Here is a 14,566-nt window from a genome sequence, read left to right as displayed (position 1 = left end):
ATTGTACTCTGTTCCTTTATAATTCCCGCTTCCTCTGCCACTTTATTTGGGTGGAATTTTCTTCTAAATATGATTTTTCTCTCAGTCCTCTGTGTTACCTTCAGGCTTCTTAGGTTCATCCTTTCAAAACTGATGGTTCTTTCCATAAATGACCCACCAAGGATGGAGAAGGACAGAAACCACATGGCTGCAAGGATACTAGACCTCACCCTGGAGATCATCTACTTGATAACTGGAGAGGTGAGAGTCTCACATGGCATCACTCTTATCTCTAGTAATAAACCAGGGAAATTACTGGAAAGGTGAAGGATTCTTAGAATCTCTGTAGTGATCGGCGTCTCCCCATACACAGGATTACACAGTAGTGAAGAAGTCGTCTGGTGAGTGTGTGACACCCCGTGTGTCAGGAGGACGGAGCAGGACCCAGATCCCCATCACCGAGCCTCCACCTCATTCCCTGATACATGAGCAGAAGATCCTAGAACTTACCACCAGGATCACTGAGCTGCTGAGCGGAGAGGTGAGCGCTGCTGGGAATGCTGGGACATTATACAATAACGCCAAGGGAGGGGTCTGGTAATGACTGTGTCCTTGTGTTGTCAGGTTCCTATAAGGTGTCAGGATGTTACTGTCTATTTCTCCATAGAGGAGTTGGAGTATTTAGAAGGACGCAAGGATCTCTACAAGGACAGAGACCACATGGCTGCAAGGATATTAGACCTCACCCTGGAGATCATCTCCTTGATAACTGGAGAGGTGAGAGTTTCACATGACATCACTCTTATCTCTAGTAATAAAACCGGGAAATATCTGGAAAGGTGAAGGACTCTTAGAATCTCTGTAGTGATCGGCGTCTCCCCATACACAGGATTACACAGTAGTGAAGAAGTCGTCTGGTGAGTGTGTGACACCCCGTGTGTCAGGAGGATGGAGCAGGACCCAGAGCCCCATCACCGAGCCTCCACCTCATTCCCTGATACATGAGCAGAAGATCCTAGAACTTACCACCAGGATCACCGAGCTGCTGAGCGGAGAGGTGAGCGCTGCTGGGAATGCTGGGACATTATACAATAACGCCAAGGGAGGGGACTGGTAATGACTGTGTCCTTGTGTTGTCAGGTTCCTATAAGGTGTCAGGATGTCGCTGTCTATTTCTCCATGGAGGAGTGGGAGTATTTAGAAGAACATAAGGATCTGTACAAGGACGTCATGATGGAGAATCACCAGTCCCTCGCGTCACCAGGTAAGAGGAGACCAAATTTTGACAAAATGTGTTACTTTTTAGCTTTTTCAGATGCTCTTGCCACTTTTTATGGGCTGGAGGAAGTAGACTGTGGGTGTGACCTCCACCACCCGACTGATTTAACAACATTTGCACCAGAAAACTGGCACGAATTACACCAGAAATATACTACAGCTCCTGTCTAGAATAGATTTCAGTTCTGGAGCATGGACAACAGTAGATGTGGGCATTTATTAAGAGGCTTGCATCTCTTAGGCCCCATTCGCATCTCCGTAACGGATCCACAAAACATGGACACTGGCAATGTGCGTTCCGCATTTTGCGGACCGCACATCGCCGGCACTAATAGAATATTATTATTATTATTTATTATTAAAGCGCTATTCATTCCATAGCGCTGTACATATGAGAAGAGGTATACATACATAATACAGGTAATTGCACTAATCATAAACAAGACGAGTTACAGACTGGTACAGAAGGAGACAGGGCCCTGCCCGTGAGGGCTTACAATCTACATGGTATGGGAGAAGGACACAGTAGGTGCGGGTGAAGCTGGTCATGGCGGTATAGAGGCAGCAGGGTCACTGGTTGTAGGCTTGTCTGAGATGTAGGGAGGGGACAGGTTATGGACAGCCTTGTATGTATTTTGTATGCAATTGCGGACAATAGGACATGTTCTATTTTTTTCGGGAACGGAAATGCGGACCCGGAAGTGCGGGTCCGCATTTCCGGAGCCGGGCCGCACATCGTGAATGGGTCCGCAATTCCGTTGCGCAAAATGCGGAACGAAATTGCGGACGTGTGAATGGGGCCTTAAGGAGAGTCTGTTACTAAGTTTTCATGTTTTGGACTGTTTATAAAGCTGCAAGTGCTGCAAGTGCCCAGGGGCGACGTTCTGGCTGCAAGTGCCCAGGGGCGACGTTCTGGCTGCAAGTGCCCAGGGGCGACGTTCTGGCTGCAAGTGCCCAGGGGCGACGTTCTGGCTGCAAGTGCCCAGGGGCGACGTTCTGGCTGCAAGTGCCCAGGTGCGAAGTTCTGGCTGCAAGTGCCCAGGGGCGAAGTTCTGGCTGCAAGTGCCCAGGGGCGACGTTCTGGCTGCAAGTGCCCAGGGGCGACGTTCTGGCTGCAAGTGCCCAGGGGCGATGTTCTGGCTGCAAGTGCCCAGGCCCCTCTGTTCTCTGCTGGTGAGCCGCGACTCTAACTGGAGCATGCGCACTGCACATGTCTAAGCCTCTGCCCAAAGTGGCCAGAGCACTGCGCATGCCTGAGCCCGGCGGTGAAGTGTGCAGGCGAGAACTGAAGAGGATGATGCCAGATCATTACAGTGCGGTGCAGAAGATACTATGGGGAGGGGTTAGGAGTGCAGATCATCGAGGGGCCTGGGCAGCAGAATGTCGCCCCTGGGCAGTTAAAGCCCGAACATCGCCCCTGGGCACTTGCGTGCCCTCATTTGTATTACTTTATAAACTCATTTTTTTTAGCCTTACTAGATGGGACAAGAACAACACAGGCACTGTTATAATCACGTGTGTGTCCAAGAACACTATATAAGCAGTCCAAAACATGAAAACTTGGTGACGGACTCCCTTTAACGATTACGTACTTTTCGGCTGTAGACCCCTTCACATGTTGAGGAGCTCATTCTTTCAATCCCCTAAATAGAAAAGGAAGAACATCTCCATTATGAATTTACGTAGACATCGAGACATCGGAGAGATGTGTTATATGTATGTTTTGCAGGCTGCATGCTGAGCACGTGATTAGATCCATAACCACAAGATGGGGGGAGTTGTAGTTAATGTGATGTTTGCTGTCAATGGTCATAGATTTAAAGGGAATTTGTCCAATTGTTTAAATCATATTTTTATAATTATATGTCAATCACAGAAAGGACCACCCACTTGGCATACAACTATATATCTGATCGGCTCTTTTTGCTCTGTAACATGCTGCCCGCAGATTGCAATGTTTTTCACGGTGACGGGTCTCCTTTAATCCTTTCAAAACCGGGTGATTTTCAGTTTTTCCGTTTTAATTTTTTACTCCCAGCCCCCCCATTTTTTTCCTTCACATAGCCGTATGAGGGCTTGTTTTTTACGGGACAAGTTATACTTTCCAATTGCACCATTTCAGTTGCATACAGTACAGACCAAAAGTTTGGACACACCTTCTCATTCAAAGAGTTTTCTTTATTTTCATGACTATGAAGGCATCAAAACTATGAATTAACACATGTGGAATTATATACATAACAAACAAGTGTGAAACAACTGAAAATATGTCATATTCTAGGTTCTTCAAAGTAGCCACCTTTTGCTTTGATTACCTCTTTGCACACTCTTGGCATTCACTTGATGAGCTTCAAGAGGTAGTCATCTGAAATGGTCTTCCAACAGTCTTGAAGGAGTTCCCAGAGATGCTTAGCACTTGTTGGCCCTTTTGCCTTCACTCTGCGGTCCAGCTCACCCCAAACCATCTCGATTGGGTTCAGGTCCGGTAACTGTGGAGGCCAGGTCATCTGGCGCAGCACCCCATCACTCTCCTTCATGGTCAAATAGCCCTTACTTTCAACGTTTTCCAAATTTTTCGGATGACTGACTGACGTTCATTTCTTAAAGTAATGATGGCCACTCGTTTTTCTTTACGTAGCTGCTTTTTTCTTGCCATAATACCAATTCTAACAGTCTATTCAGTAGGACTATCAGTTGTGTATCCACCTGACTTCTCCTCAACGCCACTGATGGTCCCAACCCCATTTATAAGGCAAGAAATCCCACTTATTAAACCTGACAGGGCACACCTGTGAAGTGAAAACCATTTCAGGGAACTACCTCTTGAAGCTCATCAAGAGAATGCCAAGAGTGTGCAAAGCAGTAATCAAAGCAAAAGGTGGCTACTTTGAAGAACCTAGAATATGACATATTTTCAGTTGTTTCACACTTGTTTGTTATGTATATGATTCCACATGTGTTAATTCATAGTTTTGATGCCTTCAGTGTGAATCTACAATTTTCATAGTCATGAAAATAAAGGAAACTCTTTGAATGAGAAGGTGTGTCCAAACTTTTGGTCTGTACTGTACATTGTGGTGGGAAGCAGGAAAAACATTCCAATTGGGGTGGAATTATAAAAAAAACACCATTCCGCCACAGTTTTGTGGGGGGGGGGTTTATACACCATTTCCTTTGTGGTAAATTTGACCTGTTAGTTTTATTCTCCTGGTCACAACGACTACAACAATATCCCACATGTATAGTTTTTCTTGCGTTTCAATACTGAACTCCTTTTTTTTTTTTTAAACGTTGGAAAAATGTTTTTCTTTGCATTGCCTTATTCTGATCCCCATACATAACTTTTTTATTTATACAGATCTGTGTGAGGGCTCATTTTTTGTGGGATGATCTCTAGTTTTCATTGATATTCTGGGGTGTGTATGACTTTTTGATCACTTTTTATTAGATTTTTGTTTTGTGGGAGGTGAAGCGACCAAAAAATGCTGAATTGGCCATTTCCACACATACATTAGTCCCTAGTGTCTGCTGTTAAAAACAGCAGGCAACTGGTGGTTATGGCACCCACTCCCCTGGGTAGAGGACGCCATTTTGAAATGCCCGACCGCCCCAATATATTTACATTGTGCAGTTGGGAAGGGGTTAAACATCACGTTCATCGGTCACATGGCCTAGGCGCAGCTCAGCCCCATAGAAGTGAATGCGCGATACCAAGCACAGCCGCTATACAATGTACGGCGCTGTGGCTGGTAAACGGAGAGAAGGCTGCAGAGCTCCTGTGAGCATCAGCGCCTTCTCAAACAGCTAATCGGCGGGGGTCCCGGGTGTTGGACCACCACTGATCAGATCTAGAGGATAAGTCATCACTATAAACATCTTGGAATGTCCTTTAGGCCTCTTGCACACGACCGTATGGCATTTTCAGTATTTTGAGGTCCGCAAAAAACGGATCCGCAAAAAATACGAATGACGTCCATGTGCATTCCGTTTTTGGAGAACGAAACAGCAGGCCCCTGATAGAACAGTAGTATCCTTGTCCGTTATGCGGACAATAATAGGACATGTTCTATCTTTGAACGGAACGGAAATACGGAAACAGAAGCCATATGGAGTAACTTCCGTTTTTTTTTTTGCGTAGTTCAGCATACGGTCGCAAAAACCCCCAGAACGGAACAGAAATAAAATATGTTCGTTTGCATGAGCCCTTAAAGAGGGATGCAGAGGCAAAAAAAGGAAAGCAGAAAATAAACAGCGGGGGAATGGTAGGGGAGAGCTGGTAGTGGTTATAATCTGTAAAGTATAAATGGGGCACAGAAGTGATTGAAACAAAAAGAGACGTGTATCAAAACTAATAAACAAGAAAAATAGAGTTGTTGTCCATGGGAACCAATCAGGGTCACTGCTTTAATTTTCTAAGGGCCTTTGAAAATGTATAGTTGGATCTGATTGGTTGTCATGGGCAAGCAATCTGATCCTTTTCCTTTTTGATAAATCTCCGTGAAAGTGTGAGAATCTGACTAAGCTTCTTTTTTCCTGAAAATAAACATGTGGTATACTTCAAAAAAATTTTAAACAATGAGAGTCAGTGGGTGACAACTGGTGTGAACAGAGCCTTAAAGGGGAAGGCAAAATCTAAAGGTGTCCTCATTGTAGGTTAATCAAAATTGGCAGCAGGGAGCACAAACACAAGTAGGTGGAATCAACAAACCCCACTTTAGTAATAGGTGGTTCCTATGCAAAACTACAATGGATAACTGGTTACGAAAGAACCAGATCCCAGTGGTGGGGACAAGGTGAGTATGATCACCACCCTGGTCCGGCCACTCTGTGAGATCTGAAAAATTGTTATTTTAGAAAAGTTGGAAGTGTGGTGTGAATGGGTGAAAACTTTCAATATTTATGTGCAAAATAGGCCTTGAACATTTTTTTACCACTGTGTTTTTTTTGTCTTCCCATTTTTTGTAAGTGCATGTTATTTACTTGCTGAAATCTTACATAATCCTGTTTTCTTATATATCCTATTTATTTTGTTTTCTGACTTGTTATTGTCTCAATAAAGCATAATTGGTTAATAGAAAAAATATTTCTGCTTTGGTAAAAAAGAGAAAAAGTTATTTCATTTTCAGGTGAAGACGGGATAAGCGATGTCCATGAACATCTCCATTTACCTTCCGGTCATGAAGCAGAAGATAACAACACCACACAAGATGATTCAGTAACTCCTAACGTATCCTCAGTCATTCACAGCGGAGATCTATCCACCGATACGGCTGGTTATAAGAAACCCTCATCTAATCAATCATTGATTGGCAAAACAAGAACTAAACAGAAACGTGGGAAAATATTTCCACGTGAGAAACGTTTTAAAAATAAATCTAACATTTCTTTGCAGGAGACAAATCACAGAGATAAAGGGTCATTTTCATGCACTGAATGTGGAAAATCTTTTACGAAGAAATTCCTTCTAGTTATACATCAGAGAATTCACACAGGAGAGAAACCGTATTCATGCTCAGAATGTGGAAAAAGTTTTATTCTTAAACCATCTCTTGTGGGACATTTAAGAACTCACACAGGTGTGAAGCCATATTCATGTACAGAATGTGGGAAATGTTTTGCCCATAACTTAGCTTTTTTTAATCATCTGAGAATTCACAAAAGGGAGCAACCATTTGTATGTTCAGAATGTGGAAAATGTTTTAATCAAAAAGTGGATCTCAATCGACATCAGAGAACTCACACAGGAGAGAAACCATTTTTATGTCCTGAATGTGGGAAATGTTTTACTCGGAAAGCATATCTTGTGCAACATATAAGAACTCACACAGGGGAGAAGCCGTTTTCATGTTCAGAATGTGGAAAATGTTATACCTATCGATCTGCTCTTCTTATTCATCAGAGAAATCACAAAAAAGAGAAGCCATATTCATGCTCAGAATGTTTAAAAACTTTTAGTCAAAAACCGCATCTTGATAGACATCAGAAAATTCATAAAAAAGAGAAGCCATATTCATGCTCAGAATGTTTAAAAACTTTTAGTCAAAAACCGCATCTTGATAGGCATCAGAAAACTCACACAAGAGAGAAGACATTTTTGTGTTCAGAATGTGGAAAGTGTTTTAGTCAAAAATCAAATCTGAATAGACATCAGAAAACTCACACAGGAGAGAAGCCGTTTTCATGCTCAGAATGTGGAGCCCGTTTTGCCCATAAAAGAGGTTTTCTTCATCACTGCAGAACTCACACAGGAGAGACGTTTTCATGCTCAGAATGTGAAAAATGTTTTAGTAAAAAATCGAGTCTTGTTAGACATCAGAAAACTCACACAGAGTAGAAAACATTGTAATTATCAGATTGTAAGAAATGTGGCAGGTGTAGGACCTGCTGTCTAACAATGCCTTCAGATGTATACATAACATTATATTAAATTAACTTCATACACCATGCTAAAAACTGTGCAGTATAACAAAAAAATACAAGTCACACGTCCACTTCTAAAAAGACCTTTATTCAGTCAGTTGATCAGCCACACTCATGTAATAGTAGACATTTTGTTTTCATCATAGTAGGAACACATCCAGAGGTTAGGGAGTAACTGTTAGATCAGTGGTTGTCCTACTGCTGGGGCCCCCACTAATCATGAGAACAGGAACCTTGTACCCCACAGGGTCCCCCAATATGAACGAAGCGGTAGCTATGTCCGGTATTGTTCATTTGGTTATGGTTAACGCCTTAATGATAAGATCAATTTTCATTTTTGTATATTTTTTTTCCCCCTTTCTCCTTCCAAGAGCCATAACATACATTTCTGCTCAGTCACATGAGGACTTATTTTTGCAGGACAAGTTATATTTTGTAACAGCACTATTTAATTTTTTTGTATAAAAACCTTTAAAAAAAAAACTCTGCTTCTCCATATTGTTACAGCTATAACTTTTTAATATATACAGTGCCTTAAAAAAGTATTCATACTTGAACTTTTCCACATTTTTCATTTTACACCCTCAAACTTAAATGCATTTTATTGGGATTAAGTAGCAAGTATGTATGAAGTGAAAAGAAAATGGTACATAGTTTTCAAAATTTTTAATAAACATAAATCTGGAAAATGTATTTAGCCCCCCTGAGTCAACACTTCGTAGAACCACTTTTCACTGTAATTCACTGTAACAGCTGCAAGTCTTTTGGGGCTTGTCTCTGCCAGCTTTGCACATCTAAAGGTTGAACTTTTTGCCCATTCTTCTTTGCAAAAAGGCTCAATCTCAATCAGGATGGATGGAGAGCATCTGTGAACAGCAATTTTGAAGTCTTACGACAGATTTTCAATGGGATTTAGGTTTGGACTTTGACTGGACCATTCTAAACCCTTCCATTGTAGCTCTGGCTGAATGTTTAGGGTCATTATCCTGCTGGAAGGTGAACCAACCTCCGCCCCATTCTCAAGTCTTTTACATCCTCTACATGGTTTTCCTCCAGGATTGCTCAGTATTTAGCTTCATCCATCTTCCCATCAACTCTGACCAGCTTCCCTGTCCCTGCTGAAGAAAAGCCTCCCTACAGCCTGATGCTGCCACCACCATGTTTCATGGTGGCGATGGTGTGTTCAGGGTAATGCGCTGGGGTAGTTTTTTGCCACACATAGCATTTTGCATTTAAGCCAAAAAGTTCAACTTTTGTCACATCTGACGAGCAATTTCTTCCACATACACTACTTACAAAAAGTTAGGGATATTTGACTTTCGGGTGAAATTTATGGAAAACTTAAAAAGGTTTACGCTACAGTGATATTATACCATTAAAGTCGGGCATTTAAGTAGAAGCAGCAATGGTGATTTCCTCATCTCAAACAATTTATTGAAACAAAAGCCAAAAAAAGTGGTGGGTATATTCCCACAAAATGTTAGTGTCTCAATAAGGCTACTTTCACACCTGCGTTAGGTGCGGATCCATCTGGGATCTGCACAGACGGATCCGCACCTATAATGCAAACGCTTTTTTTTTTGTTCATGATAATGCAAACGGATCCGTTTTAACTTTACATTGAAAGTCAATGGGGGACGGATCCGTTTGAAAATTGAGCCATATTGTGTCAACTTCAAACGGATCCGTCCCCATTGACTTACATTGTAAGTCTGGACGGATCCGTTTGCCTCCGCACGGCCAGGCGGACACCCGAACGCTGCAAGCAGCGTTCAGGGGTCCGCCTGCTGAGCAGAGCGGAGGACAAACGGTGCCAAACTGATGCATTCTGAGCGGATCCGCATCCACTCAGAATGCATTAGGGCTGGACGGATCCGTTCGGGGCCGCTTGTGAGAGCCTTCAAACGGAACTCACAAGCGGAGCCCCGAACGCTAGTGTGAAAGTAGCCTAACTTGGCGTGTGGCCTTGAGCTGTTGACAAGTCGACTTATTGTCTGCTGAGGCATGGCATCCCAGCTCTTGTTGAAGGGCGGCCCTCAGGTCATTGAGGTCAGGTTCTGGGGTACAAAGCCTCTACATGGCGACTCAGGTCATTCCATAGGTTTTCAATGGGATTCAGTTCTGGAGAAAGCAGGAGCATTGCTTGGGTCTCAAAAGATCTGAGGCCCAGGCCCCAATGAATATGGCCCAGTTCTCTAAGTCGCCCTCCCTGCCCCCACACACCGCATTTTGCTGTCCTTGCTATACAGCAGCACATACCTGTCACATCCAGGGCCCCCATCGGGTGAAGTCTCCTCTGATGTAGATCTTCACTGTCATCTTCTTCTCCATTTGGTCCGTATAACTTCTTTCAGCTGCTCCTCGTCTCTGCAGAGTGTGACACACAGACATTTTAGCTTCCTAGCTTTTCTATTGTCATCCCCCAACCTGGAGCAGGGCCGGTGCAACGATTTTTGCCGCCCTAGGCAAGATAAAAATTGCCGCCCCCCCCCCCCCCCTTATCAGATGATCTGCCCATATCATGACATCACATATGTTCCACCCCTTTCTCAGCTTTTAAATTAAAAGAACTGCTATGTTTCCCTTACGGTTAATCCAGCTTCTTGTAGCTGTCTCTTTTTGCGGAACGGAATTGCGGACCCGGATACGCAATTCCGATCCTGAAAAAAATAGAACATGTCCTATTCTTGCCCGCAATAGCGGATAAGAATAGGCATATTCTCTTAGTGCCGGCAATGTGCGGTCCGCAAAATGCGGAACGCACATTGCCGCTGGATCCGCAAAACACACACGGATGTGTGAATGGACCCTAAATGTGAGGTAAATTAGTTTCCAATGTAGTATTAATAACTAAACAATTAAATAATAAACATATTGCACTGTCTACAATAAGATGATCTGATCTCTGGCTGCAGTCTGGCTCTTGGTCTGGCTCTGGGGACTCCCTTGTCACTCTCTTCTCCCCCCTCCTCCCTTGTCACTCTCCCCCCCCCCTCCTCCCTTGTCACTCTCCCCCCCCTCCCTTGTCACTCTCTTCTCCCCCCCTACCTCGCTTGTCACTCTCTCCCCCCCTCCCTTGTCACTCTCTTCTCCCCCCCTCCCTCCCTTGTCACTCTCATTCTACCCCCCCCTTGTCACTCTCATTCTACCCCCCCTCCCTTGTCACTCTCATTCTACCCCCCTCCCTTGTCACTCTCATTCTACCCCCCCCTCCCTTGTCACTCTCATTCTACCCCCCCCCTCCCTTGTCACTCTCATTCTACCCCCCCCCTCCCTTGCCACTATCATTCTACCCCCTCTCCCTTGTCACTCTCATTCTACCCCCCCTCCCTTGTCACTCTAATTCTAACCCCCCTCGTCATTCTCATTCTACCCCCCCTTGTCACTCTCATTTTACACCCCCCATCCTCCCTTGTCACACTCATTTTACACCACCCCTCCCCTCCCTTGTCACCTCTAATGTAGGGTGGCCAAGCTCTGGTCGGTCCGCGGTACAGAAGCATTTGTTTCTTGTACCCGGCCGGACTGAAAGGAAGTGCACACTAAGTGAGCTCTTCCTGTCAGTCCGGCCGGGTACAGGAAACAAAAGCTCCTGTACCGCGGACCGAACAGAGCTCGGCCACGCTACACTAACAACAGCAGTAGCACAGAGCAGACACAGCAGGCTGCGCAGCACTGAGCCGGCGACCGGAGATTCTTTAGAGCGGCAAACGCTCAGGAGGCGCAGCATGAGCCGGCTGCCCGAACTTATATAACCAACTTTTTTTTTAAAAAATTTACACCGCAAAAGGGCGCCCCCTGCTAAATGGCGCCCTAGGCGACTGCCTAAGTCGCCTTACTGGTGGCGCCGGCCCTGACCTGGAGTCCCCACAGTGTTATCCTGCTGCTCGCTGTGCTCCCCAATACCCCCAAATACTTTCCTGAAGAAAAATTAGCACCCCCCCCCATAGTAATAGTGCTTCTTCAAGTCCCACCAATAGTAATTTCCTTCTAGAATGCCCTCATTAGTAATACTGTACCCTACAGTGCCCCCAACAGTGATAATGCTCCCCAAGAATTCTCCCATTAGTAATACTGCCCCCAACTGTGATAACACTCCCCAAGAGTGCCTCCATTAGTAGAAGAGCCTTCCAGTACTAATAATGTTCTCACAGAGACCCCTCAGTAGAAATAAGGCCCCCATAGCGCTCTTAGTAGAAATAAGGTGGATCTATAGAGCCTTAGTAGAAATAAGGTGGATCTATAGAGCCCCCAGTAGTAATAAGAACACCTAATGTCCCCTGGATTTATAATACCCCTACAGTGCCCCCAGTATTTATACTGCCCCCTACTGTTATAATGCTCACCCTGAAGTGCCCCAAGTAGTTATAATGCCCCCTTCAGTGCCACCCGTAGTTATATTCCTCCCTCCGCCAGAGAGTCCCATGTAAATAACATTACACCATCTCTCCAGCCCCCTCCAATTTACAGTCCCATGTAAATAACATCCCTCTATATCTACAGCCCCCTCCAAAATACAGTCCCATGTAAATAACATCACCTTCTCCCCAGCCACCTTCAACATACAGTCCCATGGACATAATATCACCCCCTCCCCAGCCGCCCCCAACATGCATTCCCATGTAAACATCACCCACTCAACATTCAGTCCCATGTAAATAACATAACTCCCTCCCACGGCTGCCATCAACATACAGTCCCTTGTAAATATCATTACTGCCTCATCCAGCACCCTCCAACATTTGGTCCCATGTAAATAACATCACTCCCTTCCAGAGCTGCCTCCAACATACAATCCCATGTAAATAACATCATCCCCTCCCACAGCTGCCTTCAACATACAGTCCCATGTAAATAACATCACCCTGCCCCAGCCCCCTGCAACATTCAGTCCCATGTAAATAACATCACTCCCTCCCTCAGCCCCCTCTAACATTCAGTCCCATGTAAATACCATTACTCCCTCCCTCAGCCCCCTCCAACATTCAGTCCCATGTAAATAACATCACTCCCTCCCACAGCTCTCTCCAACATACAGTCCCATGTAAACAACATCACCCCCTCCCCAGCCACCTCCAACACACAGTTCCATGTAAATATCATCCCTCCCTTCAGCCCTAACATACAGTCCCAGTTAAATAACCACAACTCCCAGCATTGCTCTGCATCTCCCTTCACTTACCTCTCCTCATGTAGCAGACTTCACCACAGCTTTTTCTCCCAGGACTTCTCCTCTTCACTGCCATCCTCTCCTGCACTGGTCACATAATGGTGACATCATCGCAAATCCTTCTCAACCACTGCCTGTTTTACTGGTCAGATGACCTGTGATGTCATCACAGGTCCTTCAGATCTTCCAGTGTATTTGATTCAATTGTATTGAATTTGATTTAGTTGTATCTAGCAGGCAGGCAGGACATTCGGGGCCTGGGACAAAACATCAGGGGCCCAGGCCCCGAATGTTTTGACCTAGCAACGCCCCTTCACTCCATTTGAGGTCCCCCAGTCTCCAGCAGCTGTTCTCTAATAATACGACCTCGATGAACTGGCGCCTGGTCGTCCATGAAGATGAAATTAGGCCTGTGTTGTTCATGCAGAGTCACAATGACTGAATTAATAATGTTATTAAAGTAGTATGGGCTTGTCACTGTACCATTTATAAAGTGTAGGGCAGTTCTGTATTAACTAGACACACCTGCCCACATTGTAACACCACCACCACCACCAAAGGCTCGTCTGGTGACAACAGTGGCTGATGCATAGCACTCTTCTTGACATCTCCAACATCAATGGCGGCCATCATTTCTGCTCAGCGTTAGGCCTCATGCACACGACCATTGTTGTGTTCCGTTCCACAAAATGGGGTTCCATTGTTGAATGGGTCCGCGAACCATTTTCCGCAAAAATAATAGGACAGGTTATATTTTTTGGACGGATTGGAACCACAGATCACGGACGCGGATGGCAAACGGTGCATTAGCCGAGTTTTCAACGGACCTATTGAAAATCAATGGGTCCGCAGAAAATCATGAAAAACGGCACAACGGACACGGAATAAAACAACGGTCGTGTGCATGAGGCCTTGATCGACTTTCATCACTGAACAGCACTGAGGCCCACTGGTCCCTCGTCCAGCATAGATGCACCCTGGCCCATGCAAGATGATGACACCTGTCCCTGGTGGTGTGGTCAGGTACCCTTGCAGGTTGTCCAGCATGCAGACCACGCTGATGTAAATGGCTTTGAATGGTCTGACATGACACTTGGGTTAAATGTGCCTGGAGTTGTGTGGTATTCATCATCCGGTTCCGCAGGACATTATTTACAATGAAGCGGTCATCAGTGTGGGATGTGACCAAAGGACGTTCACTTCTATGCCTTTCTGTGACTTCCAGTCTCTCTGTATTTCTGTTGCAAGCTGCTGATGACACTCTGTGACACTCTAACCTCAGTGGCCACTTCTGTCTGAAAATATCATGCTTCAAGCCTCGCAATGGCGAGGTACTGTTCATCAATTATTAGGTCTCGTCTTGGTCTCATCTTGGTCTCATGATGTCAAAATGTGAACAGTATGATGAGGAGGACTGTTTAACCAGCTAACTGTTTTTAGTGGGAAAAGTAGCTAACTGGAGGGGGGAGGGCTGCTTTAGATGCTGATATCTCCTGAATGGTAGCAGCTAGAAACATGCAACTGGTCTTGTTTGAAAGCTGACAATCCAGGCTTACAAGCGCATGTCGTACTTTTAGTCTGGCCACCTCTCGGCATGCGCTGCTGCCGGAACTCCACCCCGCCCCTATTATAGTCAATGGGGCCAGAGCGGTAGTCTGGTGGCATGAGTGCACTAGCAGCAGCACGGATCCGACAGGCTGTTCACCCGCCTGAACAGCC

General features: G+C 45.1%; 1 protein-coding gene across 1 annotated transcript; it reads left to right on the top strand.

The window, feature by feature from the left end:
• The first annotated feature begins 1,212 nt into the window (after positions 1 to 1,212).
• Positions 1,213 to 8,009, top strand: LOC120999371 (gastrula zinc finger protein XlCGF52.1-like). Its single transcript, XM_040430241.1, has 2 exons — positions 1,213 to 1,243; positions 6,384 to 8,009. Exons 1-2 carry the CDS (start codon positions 1,213 to 1,215, stop codon positions 7,589 to 7,591), a joined length of 1,239 nt encoding a protein of 412 aa, XP_040286175.1. The 3' UTR covers positions 7,592 to 8,009.
• The last annotated feature ends 6,557 nt before the right edge of the window (positions 8,010 to 14,566 follow it).

The sequence above is a fragment of the Bufo bufo genome, chromosome 4 (assembly GCF_905171765.1).
Source record: "Bufo bufo chromosome 4, aBufBuf1.1, whole genome shotgun sequence".
NCBI lineage: Eukaryota > Metazoa > Chordata > Amphibia > Anura > Bufonidae > Bufo > Bufo bufo.
The sequence above is the reverse complement of the archived record's forward strand: the minus strand, read 5'-3'. Positions and strand labels throughout refer to the sequence as shown.

Coding starts and splice junctions, on each gene's coding strand:
- LOC120999371 (XM_040430241.1), top strand. CDS start 1,213: ATGGAGAATCACCAGTCCCTCGCGTCACCAG. Junction 1,244..6,383: donor CCAGTCCCTCGCGTCACCAG/GTAAGAGGAGAC, acceptor TTTCATTTTCAG/GTGAAGACGGGATAAGCGAT.